The following is a 15911-nucleotide window of genomic DNA, read 5'->3' as shown; positions in this document are numbered from 1 at the left end:
AAACAAAATGGAAACAGTAAATCTCATGCAAAATGACCACAAAAAGATGCAAAATGATTCTAAAATCTTACAAAATGAAGATCAAGTGATGCAAAATCTACATGAATATGCAAAATAAGCCCTAAAACATGCAAAATTAGCACAAATGGATGAAAGACAACCAAAAACGGTGCAGAAAAATGAGAAAATCATGCAAAATGTCTATTAGATATGAAAAATGGTCACAAAAGAATTAAAATGACTGCAAAAACGTGCAAAATGATTCTAAAACCCTTCAAAATGAGGACAAAAAGATGCAAATCCACATAAAGATGCAAAATGAGCATAACATGATGCAAGACAGCCAAAAATGATGCAATATAATGACAAAATCATGCAAAATGTCCCTCAAAAATGAAAATTATCACAAAAAGAATTCAAATGATTGCAAAAACATGCAAAAAATTATTCTAAAATCCTACAAAAATGAAGACAAAAAGATGCAAAATCCGCATAAAGACACAAAATGAGCACAAAATGATGCAAGACAACCAAAAACAATACAAAAATAATGAAGAAAACGCTAAAAATGTCCCTCAAAAATGAAAAATTGTCCCTGAAATGACTGCAAAAACATGCACAGTGATCACAAAAAGGTCCAAAATGACCACAAAAAGATGCAAAATGAAGATAAAAAGATGCAAAATCTACATAAACCTGCAAAATGAGCACAAAATGATGTTAGACAACCAAAAAACGATGCAAAATGCCCCTCAAAAATGAAAAAAGAAATAATCTTATTTTTATTTTGTTGTTCTTATTTTTATGATTAATCTGGTTGTTTTAACCAGTTTAACGGATTAAATATAATATTAAGTTAGAGTTAAATCCTATAGTAACAAAATAATGATAATAAATAAATCATAAAATATTTATGTATAAATGTATATATAATAAAATATATTGTTCTGTACCAAATTATCTGAATAATTAAAAAAAAAATTTAACCTTAACCTACGTATTTCTTATCAAAACAAAACAAAGCATGGGACTTTTAGGTTTAAGGCTTTATTTTGTCAACATCCGCTTTTATTTTGAAATGTGACAACCGGACCGGAAGTGCAGCAGAGTCTCAGACAGGAGTTCCGCGTTTTGAAAGCAGCTTCGGACGGAGCGTCAGCTCGGCGAAGCTCCGACTTTAACGGCTTATAGCCGTTAAAAACACGGTAATAAAACCGGTGACAGCGTAAATATTTATCTCCGGGCCGCGGAACGACGACAGAGCCGTTGACCGGAGGCCGAGCAGCGGAGACGGTAAGTTACCGAGCTGCTGTGCGGCTCCGTTTAAAGTTTCGTTTTCGGCTATGGTGAAACGTTGACGCCTGCTAGCTTCATGTTTGTGACTTTAGCTCGGAGAAACTGGAAGACTTGAGTCCGGACTGGCGCAGTTCTGTGTCTGAGTGTAAACAAACATGGCTGCTTTATGTTAGAGGTTTAACCCGCAACTGTTTCCATCCCAGACGCTAAACTAAGATTAGTCCGGACTTTCCCACTCAGCGTGTCGTCATTCGGGAATTAAAAGTGAAATTATGGAGAAACACTGAGACTTTACAGGAAATATGTGAGGATTTGTCCTGATTCCTGGTTTAGAGATGTTATTAACAACTCTGCTGATGTTTTTGACTTAATATTTCTGCAGTGTTTCCTCAAATATTCACTTTATGTTGTTAAAAGTATAATTCAAAGGTATGCAGAGTAGAACTGTTGTTTTCTACTTTAGGTAGGTGAATTTGAAGGGAAAAACAACAACAAAACATGACAATGAGACAAAAGTAAAAAAACAAAACAAAAATAGGGCTTCACTATATGAGGGAGTGTTAGATTTTAGATTAGTTATTCACATTTTTTATTTAAATCTAGATTATTTTGACTCGTCAAGAATTATATATAAAGGAGTCACTTTGAGTTAGATATTTTTTGATTTATATATTCACTTTATATATTCACTTTATATATATATATATATACATACACTAAATATATGAGTTTGAATTACATTTTTTGATTTATATATGCTTTTTTAATAGATTATTTTGACACATTGCCAGTAATTATGTGTAAACAAATCAGTTTGAGTTGGATATTAAATATCGATATATATAATATATAAATATCGATTTTTTTGTCATATTGTCATTATTTATATATATTTATATATATTTTTGATTTATATGTGCAGAGAGAGAGACATTGCCATTCTTAAATATATGAATATATCCGTTTGAGTTAGAGATTTTGATTTACGTGCAAATTACTGACTGACACATTGTTAATCATTATGTATCAAGCTTGAATTAGATATTTTGATTTCTTTATGCGTTTTTAAAAAAATTAATATGTAGTTTTTTTGACACAGTCATTATTTCTATAGAAAGTTGAGATTTATTTCACATATGAGTTTGAGTAGAAGAAAAATGTACATGTTGCCATTCTTTATATATAAATATGAGTTTGAGTTTTTGATTTATTTATGCCTTTTTTATTTAAATATAGAATCTCTTTTGACATATTGTCATTATTTATATACAAATATGAGTCTGAATTAGAGTTTTTGGTTTATATATGCATTTTCTTATTAAAAGATTATTTATATATATGAATTTTTTTATTTATGTAGACATTTTTTGACACATTGCCATCATTTATACACCTCTAGAGTATATTTATATATAAAAAATAGAAATAGTAGGAGCTAGATTTTTTACATTTAGCAGCCAGTTATTTGTATGTTTTTTAATAATTATAATTTGTTTGTATGTTTGGTTACTTTAAGAGTTTGTTTATCTGACAAGGATTTTTTTGTCATTTGTTATTTTTGTATGTTTTGTTTCTGTATGTTGAGTAGTTTCTTGGTCTTTATTTTACTTATGTGTGTATTTATTATGAGCTTGAGTTAGATTTGTATTTGGAGAGTTAGAGTAATAATAAGAGCCTTTAGGTAACTCATCTAAATATTGCACATTCTGCAGTACAGTTTAGTAAAGTAATAATAATAAAGACAAACCCTGGGTCAGACGTGCTCCATAATACTTATCCTAAATTGCAGCTTTTCTGATGTACTAATTGCTGCTCTTTGCGTCATGACAGCGATGAGCAGCAGCAGCAGCAGCCCAGCGTCGGTGCAGATGGACGAGGTCCGGAGAAGAGCCCAGTCGCTGCTCTCCTCCTCGGGTTCTGCTCAGGACGTGAGGGCTGAAGTCCAGACGATGGCGGCCATCCCGCTGCCTCTGTCGGAGAAATACCGTCACTTCATGGTGGAGGCCATGCTGAGGGAGAACACGGCTGATCGCAACAAACACGAGGTGAAGTTCTCCTCAGCAGCACCTGGATGGACTTAAATGAGTAGTTTAGATGATAAACAGTTGTTTTTAAGTCGTTGTAACCTTAATAACGTTACTAATTTAGAAGTTTTATCTCCACATCAGGTCCTGGAGTCCTTGAGCAGACTGGTCAAGGCCTTGAGCATCCTGGAGAAGTACGGCTGTAACCTGACCAGTCCGACCAGGCCCAGATACTGGAGGAGCGTCAAACACAACAACCCCGTCTTCAGAACCACCGTGGATGCCATCAAGGTGAGCACAAAATACAGCTTTTATGGCAGATTTGGGTTGAAATTTGAAGCTTTTCTGTTCAAATTTGGTAGATATGTACAATACCCCTGTACTATACTATATATATATATATATATATATATATATATATATATATATATATATATATATATATATGTATAAAATACCCTGTACTATACTATATATATATAAAATACTCCTGTACTTTAATATATATATAAATAAAATACCCTTGTACTATACTATATATATATAATACCCCTGTACTAAACTATATATGCACAATAATTATAATACTACAATAGAATAATCAATGGAACACTCGATTATTGAAATAACCAATAGTTAAAACAGTTAAAAATAAAGATTTCAATCCTGTTTTTTTACCACAGGGAGGCCGGAGAGTCCTGTATCTGTACGGTTACACCAACCAGCAGGTGGACGGCCTCAGTTTTCCAGACGATGTCACTGAACCAGACACTGAGAAGGTCGCCGCGGTGACGCTGGAGGTCATGACGCTGCGCTCCGAAGTGGACATGATAGTGAAGGTTTGTTTCTGATCACCGCTGACATCCATGTGCGGCTGTTTCTGCTCAATGGATTCACCCTGTTTCCATTTCTTGTCTCCGTTTGTTTAGGGAACCCATCCTCACGTAGAACACTTCAGAGATATCATCCCATTTGTCATCCAGCAGGTGTGTAAATTCATTTCTGGCAACTGAATGTTCAAATCTGTGTCCCTGAAGTCCAAAAACAATCATGTCTACTGTGGAAAAACACCGTTGTTTTTTTGTAAAGTTTCAACTCTTGTTTTGGACAGAGTTGTTAAAAAATGCCAAAAAAATTTGTATTGTCGAGGGTTTTGACATGGTTCTACAGCATTTTTAGTGAATTAAAAAGGTGGAAAATCCCACCGATTTTCAGCTACCACACAGTAGTGCAGCAGAGCAACAAAAATGGATTTAATTCAGATTAATGAAAGTCACAGGACAGAAGCGAAGCAGAATGGATAATAGGAGATTAAATGGACACATGGGTTTTATTTTTCCTGCATGGATCAAACATTTAGTGTTTTATTTGCTGCTTAGTTGCATTTTCAAGTGTCTCTGCCAGTGTTTTTGGCTGGAAAACAGTAAAATGAATGAATAATGATGTATTATGTTTTGTGTATTATATTGTATGTTTTGTGTATTGTGTTTAATTATTCTCCAGAATAAACCGGTCGGTGACTCGTTGGTTGTTTTACCCAAAGAGGAGCAGCAGGTCGACAAACCTCCGATCGCGTCTCCTCTTCCTCTTCCTTCTCCTCCTCTTCCTCCAGCTAAACCTCCTCAGAGTCCAGCGATCGCACAGATCCAGAAACCAGCAGCAGGTGAGCTGCTGACACACCTGAAAACTCGGTTTCACTGTGAAAATGTATTTTTTTTCTCCACATTTTCCAACTTTGTAATGGGTCAATTTTGACCCGCAGGACGACACGAGGGTTAAAACCACTGAGCAACACACATTATTAAGGTTTCTTTGTACTTTATGAGTGTCTGTTGCCTCTAGAAGCCTAATCACACTCTCAGTTTCTTGTTTTTTCTTCGTTTTCAGCCTCTCCTGCAGCCGATCAGTGTAATTTGTGCGGCGGCGCTTCGTCTCTGCTCTGCCCGTCCTGCGACAGTCAGCCTTTCTGCGACGCCTGCGACGACCGCTACCACCGGCACCCGTCCAGAGCCAGCCACAAGAGAGACAAGATCCAGAAAACCAAACAGGGTGCGACGCGCTACGACGGGAAAATGACAAACGTGCAGGCGTGTTTGTTTGCTAACTGTCGCTGTCGGTGTGTTTTCGCAGAGACGTGCAGCATCTGCGGTACTGCCGTCGTCCACGCTCAGTGCTCCACCTGCATCCAGAGGTTGTGTCTGAACTGCGACCGGCTGTTTCACTCCCATCCGGACCGCAAAGGACACAACAGAACCACAGTCACACCTGCAAAGACGTCCAGGTGAGAGGGAGGAGCTAAGTTTAGTGCTGATTAGTCACACAGTTTGTATTTCTTCACCGTCTCGCTTCTCTCATTCTGTGGAAGTTGTGGATCAAAGTTTCAGCTAATTGACGACATTTTTAATCAGAATTAACAGAAGTTTTTCCTGAAAATTTCTTCAGGTTTTATTGGCAAATTGAAATAAATCGAAAACACGTTGTTTGATCCAGAAATCTCTTGTAGAAACACTGTAATAAGGAACATTTTAACTTCACTAGCAGTGAATTTTCCTGCACTCTTTAACCTTCCTGTAGACAACAAACGTGCTAAATTATTTACAACTGAACATGAACAGATTTCACATTGGGTATTTAAATAATAATAATAATAATAATAATAGTGTGACAAGGTAAATAAAAAAGGAAAAATAAGGAAAGAGTGAGCTATTTATTATATTCTTACTCTGTTATTCTATCAAATCAGCTAAAGTCTGATCTGATGGGTTTAATGTACTTATTCCACTTAAAAAAAAAAAGGTAACTTTTTTTGGACTTTGAGGGAAAATGACACTCTCTCCATAACATACATGTTAGTGTTATTTCATATTTTATCTCTTTGATTTTAGCCTTTCTGCTTGCTGCTGGAAGCTTTTTTTTCCCAGTTTCTTGTCTTTATTTTTTCTCCACATACCGAATTAATATGTTTATGAATTTCCTGGCAGAAAGTCACAATAACCTGGCGTTTCCAGAAAATATGGAAATAATCGGCATCATTTATTCCACAACATCCACTGAAATGTCCCCGATTACGTTTTTGTGAAGACAGAATTTTGAAAAAATTATATTTTCATGACAGAATTTTGAAAAAACTTATATTTTTATGACAGCAGTTTTAAAAAAATTAATTTTTATTACAGAATTTTGAAAGAAATGTATATTTTTATGACAATTTTGGGGAAAAAATTTGATAGAATTTTTAAATAAACTTACATGTTTATGACACAATTTCGAGAAAACTTAGATTTTTATGACGTTTGAATAAAAACGTAGATTTTTCTGACAGAATTTTGAAAAAAATGTATGTTTTTAAGACATAATTGTGAAAAAACTCATTTTTGACAGAATTTTGAATAAACTGTTTGAAAACAGTTTGAAAAAATGTGTATTTTTATGACAAAAAATTTAAACAAGGTAAATTTTTATGACAGAAGTTTGAAAAAAAAATACATTTTTATGAAAGAATTTTGAATAAACATATTTTAAAGACAGTATTTTGAAAAAAAAAATTCTGACATAATTTTGAAAAATAGTCACATCGTCCGATAGTCAACTAGTCTTTATGAAAGTATTCGATAAATGAATCTCAAATTTCAGCCCTCGTCATTTAGTTTCTGATAAAAAAAGTAAATCAGAGACAGTTGAGCAGAAGGTCCCTGATGATTTTGAGCTGAAAGAACCTGACAGTGAACAACCACAGCTGGAGCATAAATGCAGTTTCTTTGTTGCTTTTCTTCAGTCCGTCTCTGTCGCCGTGGGAATGTGCTCACTGCACCATGGTGAACGAGATGCGAGCCGTTCTCTGCATGACCTGCGAACGTCCTCGACTCGCCACGGCTGCAGCCACCGTTCAGGAGAATCCCATGTCGGTTCCTTCGTCTCCAAACACAGGTGAGACAAAGGATAAACTCTATTTATGCAGCGTGTTTCAAAAAGAAAGACATTAAAACAGTTCAATATAATACAAGCCTGATAGAATAGAGTGCATATGAGAAAGACAAGTGGAATTTCATCTCCATAAACATTAAAGATTCAGGGAGATGCATTTTTTTTAAACCCTACTTCAGTGTTATTCTGACGTCTAAATTGTCAACAGCAATGATTCCGTTCTTCATTTATTGTTCTTACTGATAAATGAGGAAGTGATAAATTACTTCCTGCAAGCTAACTCTTGTGCAGTTGCTTTTATTTGTACATTTTCCTGCAGAAATAAACAAAGCTGATTCCTTTTTATTGTCACTTTGCACAGTGTTTAATGAAATCTAGCAGAAATCACGTCGCTGCTTTTACACAATCGTAAAACTGGAGTAAGAAATGTCCAAATATAAACATTTAAAACTTTACGACTGCCTGTTGTTGTAAAGGTTGATTATTTGGTGTATTAAGAGCACTATAAAAGCAGTAGTGTAGCTAGTAATTAGTGTAAAATACAGAAAATGAAACTGAATTATGTATGCTGTGATTTTATAAGTCAGAAGAGGCAAATCGGTGAAAAAAGTATTTAAAGAAAGAACTGAAAATTAAAAAATAGAACATTGCACTCAATGTTAAGAAGCTTATTATTTTTTAACTCAAATATAGCTGCACAAAAAGGGCTTTTTTACCTAAATATTGAGGACTTAATCAGAATTACTCTTGGAAAATGAAGCTGTTTTTGTTGTAGAGATGAATTATTTGATGAGATAAGTTCACTTTAATAGCAGCATGTATGAAACTGTGATATAATGAGACTAGAGAGACAAATAAGTGAACATAGTTAAGAAATAACTGGAATTAAACAATAAAACTTTGCACTAAATATAGCAGAGCTGCATAAAAATGACCTTTCTACTCAAATCTTGATCAGCAAATCAGAATTTCTCATGAAAATGACGCAGCTGTTGTTTTAAAGATGCATTATTTGTATTCAACAGTTTCCTAACTATGATATGATTAGACTAAAGAGCCAAATAAATGAAGAAAATAACTAAGAAATACTTGAAAACTAAAAAATACAACTTTAAGTGACATGTGAAGTAGCTTAGTAGTTTTTAACTATAATTCAGCTGCGTAAAAATTACATTTTTATGTGAATTTTGAGCAGTAAATCAGAATTACTCCTGCAAAATGAAGCAGTTTTTGTTGTAAAGATGCATTATTTGATGAGGTAAAGTCACCATAAAAACAATAAGTGAAAAAAATAGTTAAGACAACCAAAAATGTAAAAAATACAACTTTGCACTAAATATAGAAGAGCTCATTAGTTTTTGACCCTAATTCAGCTACGTAAAAATTCCATTTTTACCTAAATATGGAGCAGTAAATCAGAATTACTGGTGAAAATGAAGCAGCTATTGTTTTAAAGATGAATTATTTGTTCTAATAAGGTTACTATAAAAACAAAAAAATACAACTTTGCATGACATGTTAAGTAGCTTAGGAGTTTTTAAATGTAATTCAGCTGCGTAAAAATGACATTTTTACATAAATACTGAGCAATAAATCAGAATTACTCCTGGAATAAGAGAATGTGTAGCAGACAAGTTTACTTTTTTGTGTTTTATTCCTCAGAGTGGCAGTGTAAAAGCTGCACGGTGGTGAATCAAGGCAGCAGCATCCTCTGTGAGGTGTGTGAGCGCCCCCGTCTGGCCACTCGGCCGCCCGTCGCCCCGGTTCTGTCTGACTCTGGAACTAAGGTTTGTCTGACTTATGAAGTGTCCTGCTCTTCTCATGCTTGAATGAGGCGTCCGAACTAAACATTCCCAGTTAAAATCATTCACCAAATGATATCTGTTCAGTTTTAATGCCTGGTTTATGTAAAATGCATAATATTGAGAGTCTAAATAGGGAAATTTAAACATTGACTGACTGGAATGTAAATATGCCTGAACATCAATCTTTACACCTTGATCTACCTGATATTTGGTTGATTGAATCGTCTAACCTGATGTTTGGTAGAACGTAGCCTCCGTTTTCTTCTTTTCCTGCTTTATTTCTCTTCATTGGTATTTTGGGATTTTTGGAGAGAAGAACCTCCTGATCGTCTTCTAGTGCAGTCTGACTAAAATTAAATGAATCTGCTCAAAAATGGCAGATCTGGTTCAAAATGATACTAGACAGGCATCATAGATTAGTGTTTTCCCTCACAGCAGTCAAATTATCCAATAACGTACTTTTGTTTTCATTCAGTCTCCTCAACATTAATCTAACTTGTCTTTTTCCGGTCTTTGTCTCACAGTGGACCTGCCAGTTCTGCACCTACGTTAACTCCAAGCCCTCGGCGGCTTGCGAGATGTGCAGCTTGTCCTGCAAAGACTCGGCGGGAGTTTCCCTGCCTCAGTCCCTGCAGCAGACGCCGTCCAGCATCAAGAATCCTCCTCAGCCGAGTCTGAAGCCTCAGGCGAAGCCCAGAGTCAACGTGGAGCTGAAGAGGCAGAACACGATGAGGGAGGACGGACTCGCGCTCGTCCACCAGATAAGAGTACGGCCAGAATGTCAGACAGCGTTTTAAATGCTAGATTCTCCCTTTTTGTTGCAAGAAAATGGCAGAGAAAAAATGTGGGCTGTCAACTGGTAAATCGGTCATCTGCAATCAAAGAAAAATAATTAAATCTGCTGATTATCTCAGATAATCAATTAGTTATTTGGTCAATAATACATAGACAAAGTAAGGAGTAATAATAATAATTTCTGTCAGAATTTTTCAAGGTTCACATAACTTAATTTGCTCAAAGAGATTTATTTTGCTATAATACGAGATGAAGAAAAAGCTGTTGCCATTTAATAATAATTAGCAATTCTGCTTGTTACTAATAATCAGAGTAGCTTTACAGATTGTAGTTTAGATAATTAATTGAATATTTATTTATTTTAAATAATTTGTCACCAAAAAGAGATGAAATTTATGCTTTTCTCAGTTTTTTATCACTGTAGATTTAACATATTTGAGTTTTGGACACTTTCAAAGTAAAAATGTGTTGGGTTTTTTTTTTGCAGTTCCTAGCTCTGATAAACTGTAATTTTTCAGATTTTCTCAAATACACAGTGGGACTTTTTAAACGTGATTGCGTGTTTAAGCTTTGATTTGACGATGATGTGACAAGAGTAGTTCAGGGACCGTCAGAAAGTAGGAATAATTCTTTCTTTCTTTCTTTCTTTTTTTTATGAGACAACATGCATGATTGGTGTTTGGTTTTCTGAACATTGAAGTTGGGAATTTTTGCAGTTTTTTTCTTGAAAAATGCATAGTAAGACTCACTTAATTAGTTTTGTTTGTCAAATAACTGACGAATCATTTAAATTCTCTAAGATATTTCCTGCTTTTTACCCTCAGGAAGCAGAGAAGCGAGACGTCAGCCCGGAGGAAGTGTACGCCGCTCTATGCGTGTGCGGCGGCAGCAACGTCAACCCCTGTGATTGGCTGACGTCGGAGCTTCCTCACCTGCTGGAAGAAATCTGCGCGATGGCCGAATCCGTCCAGCTGAACTACAGAACGGGGAACGCTGGGACGCAGCCGGAGGTGGAGCGAGACGGAGGGGAGGCGAAGCAGAGCGGCCAGAACGCCGCCGGCGACGGCATGAAGCTCTCCAGAGCCGAGGCCAAGCTGGCCTGGTTGGCAGCTGGAGGCGACACCGACAGAGCAGTGAGACAGCTGCTGAGAGATCGACAGGTCAAGGTAGGAAAACTCACTCATAAGAAAAGAAAATACATACACTGCCGTTAAAAAGTTTGGGTCACCCAGACAATTTCATGTTTTCCATGAAAACTCACACTTGCCTGTGCTAACATAATTGCACAAGGGTTTTCTAATCATCACCTCCAAGTCTGAGGTCATGGTTCTCCGCTGGAATCCGGAGGATTGCTCCCTCTGGGTTGGAGTTGCTTCCCCAAGCGAAGGAGTTCAGATATCTTAGGATCTTGTTCACTAGTGATGGGAAAATGGAGCGTGAGATGGACAGGTGGATTGGTGTGGTGGCAGCAGTAATGTAGGCGTTGTACCAAGCAGTCATGGTGAAGAGGGAGCTGAGCCACTAGGAGAAGTTCTCAATTTACCATCCATGTACGTCATGAGTTCTGGGTAGTGACTGAAAGAATAAGATCGTGGATACAAGCAGCAGAAGTGAGCTTCCTCTGCAGGGTGGCTGGTCTCAGCCTTAGAGAGGGTGAGAAGTTCAGACATCCTGAGAGCTGCTGCTCCTTGGTGTCGAATGGAACCAGTTGAGGTGGTTTGGACATCTGATTCGGATGCCTCCGGGGAGACTTCCTTTGGAGGTTTTTCTGAACATGTCCAGCTGGGAGGAGACCCCGGGGCAGACCCAGAACTCGCTGGAGGGATTATGTATCTCATCTGGCTTGGGAACGCTTCGGGATCCTCCAGGAAGAACTAGAAAGTGTAGCTGGGGGAGGGACGTCTGGAACGACCTGCTTCACCTGCTGCCTCCACAACCCAATCCTGGATAAGCAGCAGAAAATTGATGGATGGATGGTTTTCTAATCATCAATTAGCCTTTCAGCATGATTAGCTATCACAATGTACCACTAGAACACAGACGTGTTTTCAGCTTTTTTTGCATAGTGTTAATTAAATATTCAATTAACATGAAAATACTTAGCTGATTAATCAGTAATAATGAATATAGTGTCTAATTTGTACTGTGCAGAAGCTGTGGTTGCAAACTTATCAAACTGCTGAAGTCAGGCAACCAAATATTGTCTAAAATTCAATTTTTATGATTAAATTTTTACGAAAAAGCCTCAGAATTCAATATATCTAATGAATTATTTTAGAAATATGATGTGTTGACACTGGAACTGTGTCAAATTGTACATCTCTTTTGTGCAAATATAAAGGAAACAGATAATTTGACCTAAATTTGTCACTTAACCTTAAAACTGTAAGAAGAAAATGCAGCATGGTTTCACAAAAACACTTAAAGAGTCAGAAAACAGTGGTCATAGTGGTTTAATAATACTTTCCAAAGCTTTATTTCTGCAAATGAGTGAAGAACAGTTAATAAAACAAACCTGGTCACATGCAGCAGCTGATAAAACACAAATATGGTCAGAAAGAAGAAGAGGTTTTGACCTGTTGGCCTCAAATTGCCCACCGCTGCCACCATAAGAGGAAGAAGTCAGTTTCCGTGCAGTATTTCTGTCTTTATTCAGGCGTGAACTTTAACACCATGTGGCGCCGGCAGGTTTTTTTTTACCCTACACTCTTCCATAAGTGGGTCAAAAATAAGAACCGATGTGTTTTTATGCCATTTTTTTGTCATTTTGGTTAAGAATAGTAATTTGTATTATTGTTTGTATTATATTTTTGTCCACAGAAGAATGATTTCTTGTTTGAAATAATTTTATTTTTCACTTTATAACACATTTTGATAATTGAAAAAGAAGAATATTACACAGAACAGCAATGGAAGAATGTCAACATCCATTTTGTTGACATTTTTCCTCCAGCTGTTGCTGCTCTCCGTCCCTCCATCACCTCTTGTATGATATTATCAGTGATAAAGAGCTTTGAGTAGTAATACAAATATTACAATTTCTATAAAAGTATAAAAGGGAACTTAAAAATTTAAATGGAATGATATCAAAACATGTTTTTTGAGGAATAGCTGGAATATGAAATTTTAAAAACTTTTCATTACAAAGATATTGCAAGAAAACGACCTCCCCTTGTCATTTTAGACCCACATAGGCATTTAAGGGTTAAGGAGAAACTACAGAAACCAGGACGTCTCCTGAGAGTCTCCGGCCCTCGTAGATAACTCAGATGAGGTTTGCTCAGGGTGGGTTGACGAAGCAGCGTTGGATAGACCTCTGGACTCTGGTTAATGAGTAGAAAACTCCGTCCTGGTACAAAGAAAACTATAAAAAAATATAGAGGATGACTATTTATGGTCACATAAAAACATAAATGTCACATGGAGGGTCACCTGTTGCTTCAGCTTCACCTAAATATAGACGTTTTAACTCTAAATGGATGCAGAAATGGAATAAATTGGTGCAAGAATCCAAGAAATGAAGTGTTTGACCTTCAAACCTCCAACTGCTCAAATTAAATCTACACATGCTCAGATCTAAATAGAATTTGTCATAATTGCTCACGTGAGTCCACGCATTAATGAAAACTAGAATAGTAAATCTAAATGATCGAAATTATTGCACATTATTGAGGGTTAACTCAAAACATTTGTCCAACATAATGAGTCCAGAATGTGACATTTAACTGTGATTTTCCGTCTCTTGTTGTGTTCAGATGAGGGAGCTCCACTCTCTGGGCTTCAGAAATGTCTCCCAGTGTGAGGAGGCCCTGAGGCAGAGCGGAGGTGAGGTGAAGGGGGCTCTATCTCTGCTGCAGCGCCCCGTCCTGGAGCCTTTCCACCAGCGCATCTGGGCCGACCAGCCGGAGCCACCGATCGATCCCAAACACCCGGACAAACAGGTTAGATTCACACCTTTTAGCACCTCAGACCGGTTTCAAGCAAGATCATTTTCTACAGACGGATCATGGCGCACGTAACAAAAAAGTTATGTTTGTTTTAAGTGAAAAAAAGTGTCCTAAACAAATAAAATTACTTTTTATTGCTAAAGATCGTTAGCCTTGTTGTCATATTTTGGCCTCACTATTACAGTATTAATAAAAACTTCTTACATGGTTGCTGAAAAATGTGTTTTTTCTTCTTTTCTGAAAACCTTGAAACATGACTGAGGCCATTCTGCTACGAGGCTAACAACGTTTATTTACTTTTTCTTCTGTGTCAGCATCGAGAAGCTCTCCAGAGATGTTTGTTTTTTGTTAGTTTTGGCAGACTGACAGCTTCATTTAACCCTAGGGCATGAAAGCAACAAGTCAAGTGCAGGAAACAAACAGACGATTTAGTCATTTTCCCCTGGAAATAAAATAGAATAACATTTTTACCCTTTCTGGCGGCCCAGTTCTGGTATATTAACAGCTGTTCTTGAAGGAAAACACATGAATATGTACGTTTTTCAACCCTCCTGTTGTCCTCATTTACGGGCCCCAAAAAATATTGTTTTCTTTTCTGAAAAAAATCCAAAAATTCAGCAAAAAATCCCCCCAATTTCTGAAAATTTGCAGAACCTTCAGGAAGAAAATTCCAATAATTTCTTAAAAGTTTCCCTCAAAAGTTTTATTTCCAAAAAATCCCCCAAATTTGGCAAAAAAAAATTCTTGTAAATATTTTCAAAAAATAAGCAAAAAGTCTCCAACAAAATTCTAAAAATATCTGAAGTGATTCCATATATATCAGTAAAACTTCTAATATTTTCTTTAAGAACATTCACATAAAAATCAACCAAAATCCAGTGAAATTCGCTGGATTTTGGTGGATTTTTTGTGACAATTCTTAAGAACCATTTTTAACATTTCTTTTTTCCACCAAAAATTGTTCAAAGATTTCCCAAAAATGTTGAAAATGTGGACATCAGAAGTTTCACTGTGAAAATATGTTTTTTCCCACATTTTCAAACTTTAAACCAGGTCAGTTTTGACCTGCAGGACGACACGAAGGTTAATATAGATTTTAATGTATTTAGTAAATTGTATGTAAACAGATTTAATTTCCCCTGTGTTTGGAAACTGCAGATCGTGTTTTTTCGTGATGAAAAATGCATTTTTCTTTATTTTATTTGCTGTTGTTTTCCATGTCGTCCCTTCAGAGGATGTGCAGGCGTCTCCTGGCGTTGTACAACCTGCCCAGCTGGGGGCGCTGCGAGCTCGTCCTGTCGCTGCTGCAGGAGCCGGACGTCACCTACTCCCTGGAGGATGTGGTTCAGGCCGTCAAGGAGTCGCACGACAAGGACTTCATCAGGCGTCTGCTCAACAACGAGTGCCCCTGTTGTCTCAGCATCTTCCCTCGTGGCAAGGTCGGTAAAACTTAGCGTGTTTTATCACGAAAACTGTTCCGTAAATGTGTTTCTGCAAACATTCGAGGCTCCAAAATAATCTGCTGAATCTCATTTTGGGCTCACAACAGTTACTTTAAAGGCTTCTGTTCAGTTTCGTGAGGCGTCAGACCCATAAAGTGGACGGTTTCCTCTCCTTGTCGTTCTCCAGATGCAGTCTCTGACGTCCTGCCAGTGCTCCGTTTGCCACGACTGTTTCCGGCAGCACTTCACCATCGCCGTCAGAGACAAACACATCCGAGACATGGTGTGTCCCGTCTGCAGCGAACCGGACATCAACGACCCCGAGCAGCTGGACAGCTACTTCTCCACGCTGGATATACAAGTGAGCCAAGAGAAAGCGTGGAAATGTGGCGATAGCGATGGAATAAACACAAAAAATCTGATGGGCATCGGAGAAAATAAAAGCACTTGAATGCTTCCAGAAGTGTCTTTTAACAAACTAATGCCCTTAATCATCAGTAAGTGTTTGCTTTTAAACACAATTTAGCTTTTATTTCATTTCAACTAACTGACCTGAGAATTTATCTTTAAATTATGTTAAAAGTTAATTTCCACCACAGATAATAATCTCTTACGTGACTCAATAATTAATATTTGCATTTATTTTGTGCAAGTTTCCAACAGAAGCTTGAAAATATA

The 15911-nt window shown here is 36.9% G+C and overlaps 1 protein-coding gene across 2 annotated transcripts in view; it reads left to right on the top strand.

Annotated features, from left to right (window-relative positions):
* Positions 1 to 1107: 1107 nt before the first annotated feature.
* LOC111568988 (E3 ubiquitin-protein ligase RNF31-like) overlaps positions 1108 to 15911 on the top strand; it is a 30895-nt gene continuing 16091 nt past the window's right edge. For both annotated transcript variants that reach the window (XM_055007250.1, XM_055007249.1), the window contains exons 1-15: positions 1108 to 1293; positions 3127 to 3341; positions 3465 to 3611; positions 4004 to 4159; positions 4250 to 4306; positions 4824 to 4983; positions 5208 to 5369; positions 5451 to 5601; positions 7096 to 7247; positions 8907 to 9031; positions 9574 to 9816; positions 10669 to 11010; positions 13600 to 13785; positions 15024 to 15230; positions 15421 to 15594. In XM_055007250.1, the coding sequence (XP_054863225.1) occupies positions 3129 to 3341; positions 3465 to 3611; positions 4004 to 4159; positions 4250 to 4306; positions 4824 to 4983; positions 5208 to 5369; positions 5451 to 5601; positions 7096 to 7247; positions 8907 to 9031; positions 9574 to 9816; positions 10669 to 11010; positions 13600 to 13785; positions 15024 to 15230; positions 15421 to 15594 (2475 nt within the window). In that variant the 5' untranslated portion in view covers positions 1108 to 1293; positions 3127 to 3128. The remainder of the gene's footprint in view (positions 1294 to 3126; positions 3342 to 3464; positions 3612 to 4003; positions 4160 to 4249; positions 4307 to 4823; positions 4984 to 5207; positions 5370 to 5450; positions 5602 to 7095; positions 7248 to 8906; positions 9032 to 9573; positions 9817 to 10668; positions 11011 to 13599; positions 13786 to 15023; positions 15231 to 15420; positions 15595 to 15911) is intronic.

The sequence above is a fragment of the Amphiprion ocellaris genome, chromosome 22 (genome assembly GCF_022539595.1).
Source record: "Amphiprion ocellaris isolate individual 3 ecotype Okinawa chromosome 22, ASM2253959v1, whole genome shotgun sequence".
In the NCBI taxonomy this organism is placed as follows: Eukaryota; Metazoa; Chordata; class Actinopteri; family Pomacentridae; genus Amphiprion; species Amphiprion ocellaris.
This window is presented reverse-complemented; position numbering and strand designations above follow the sequence as displayed.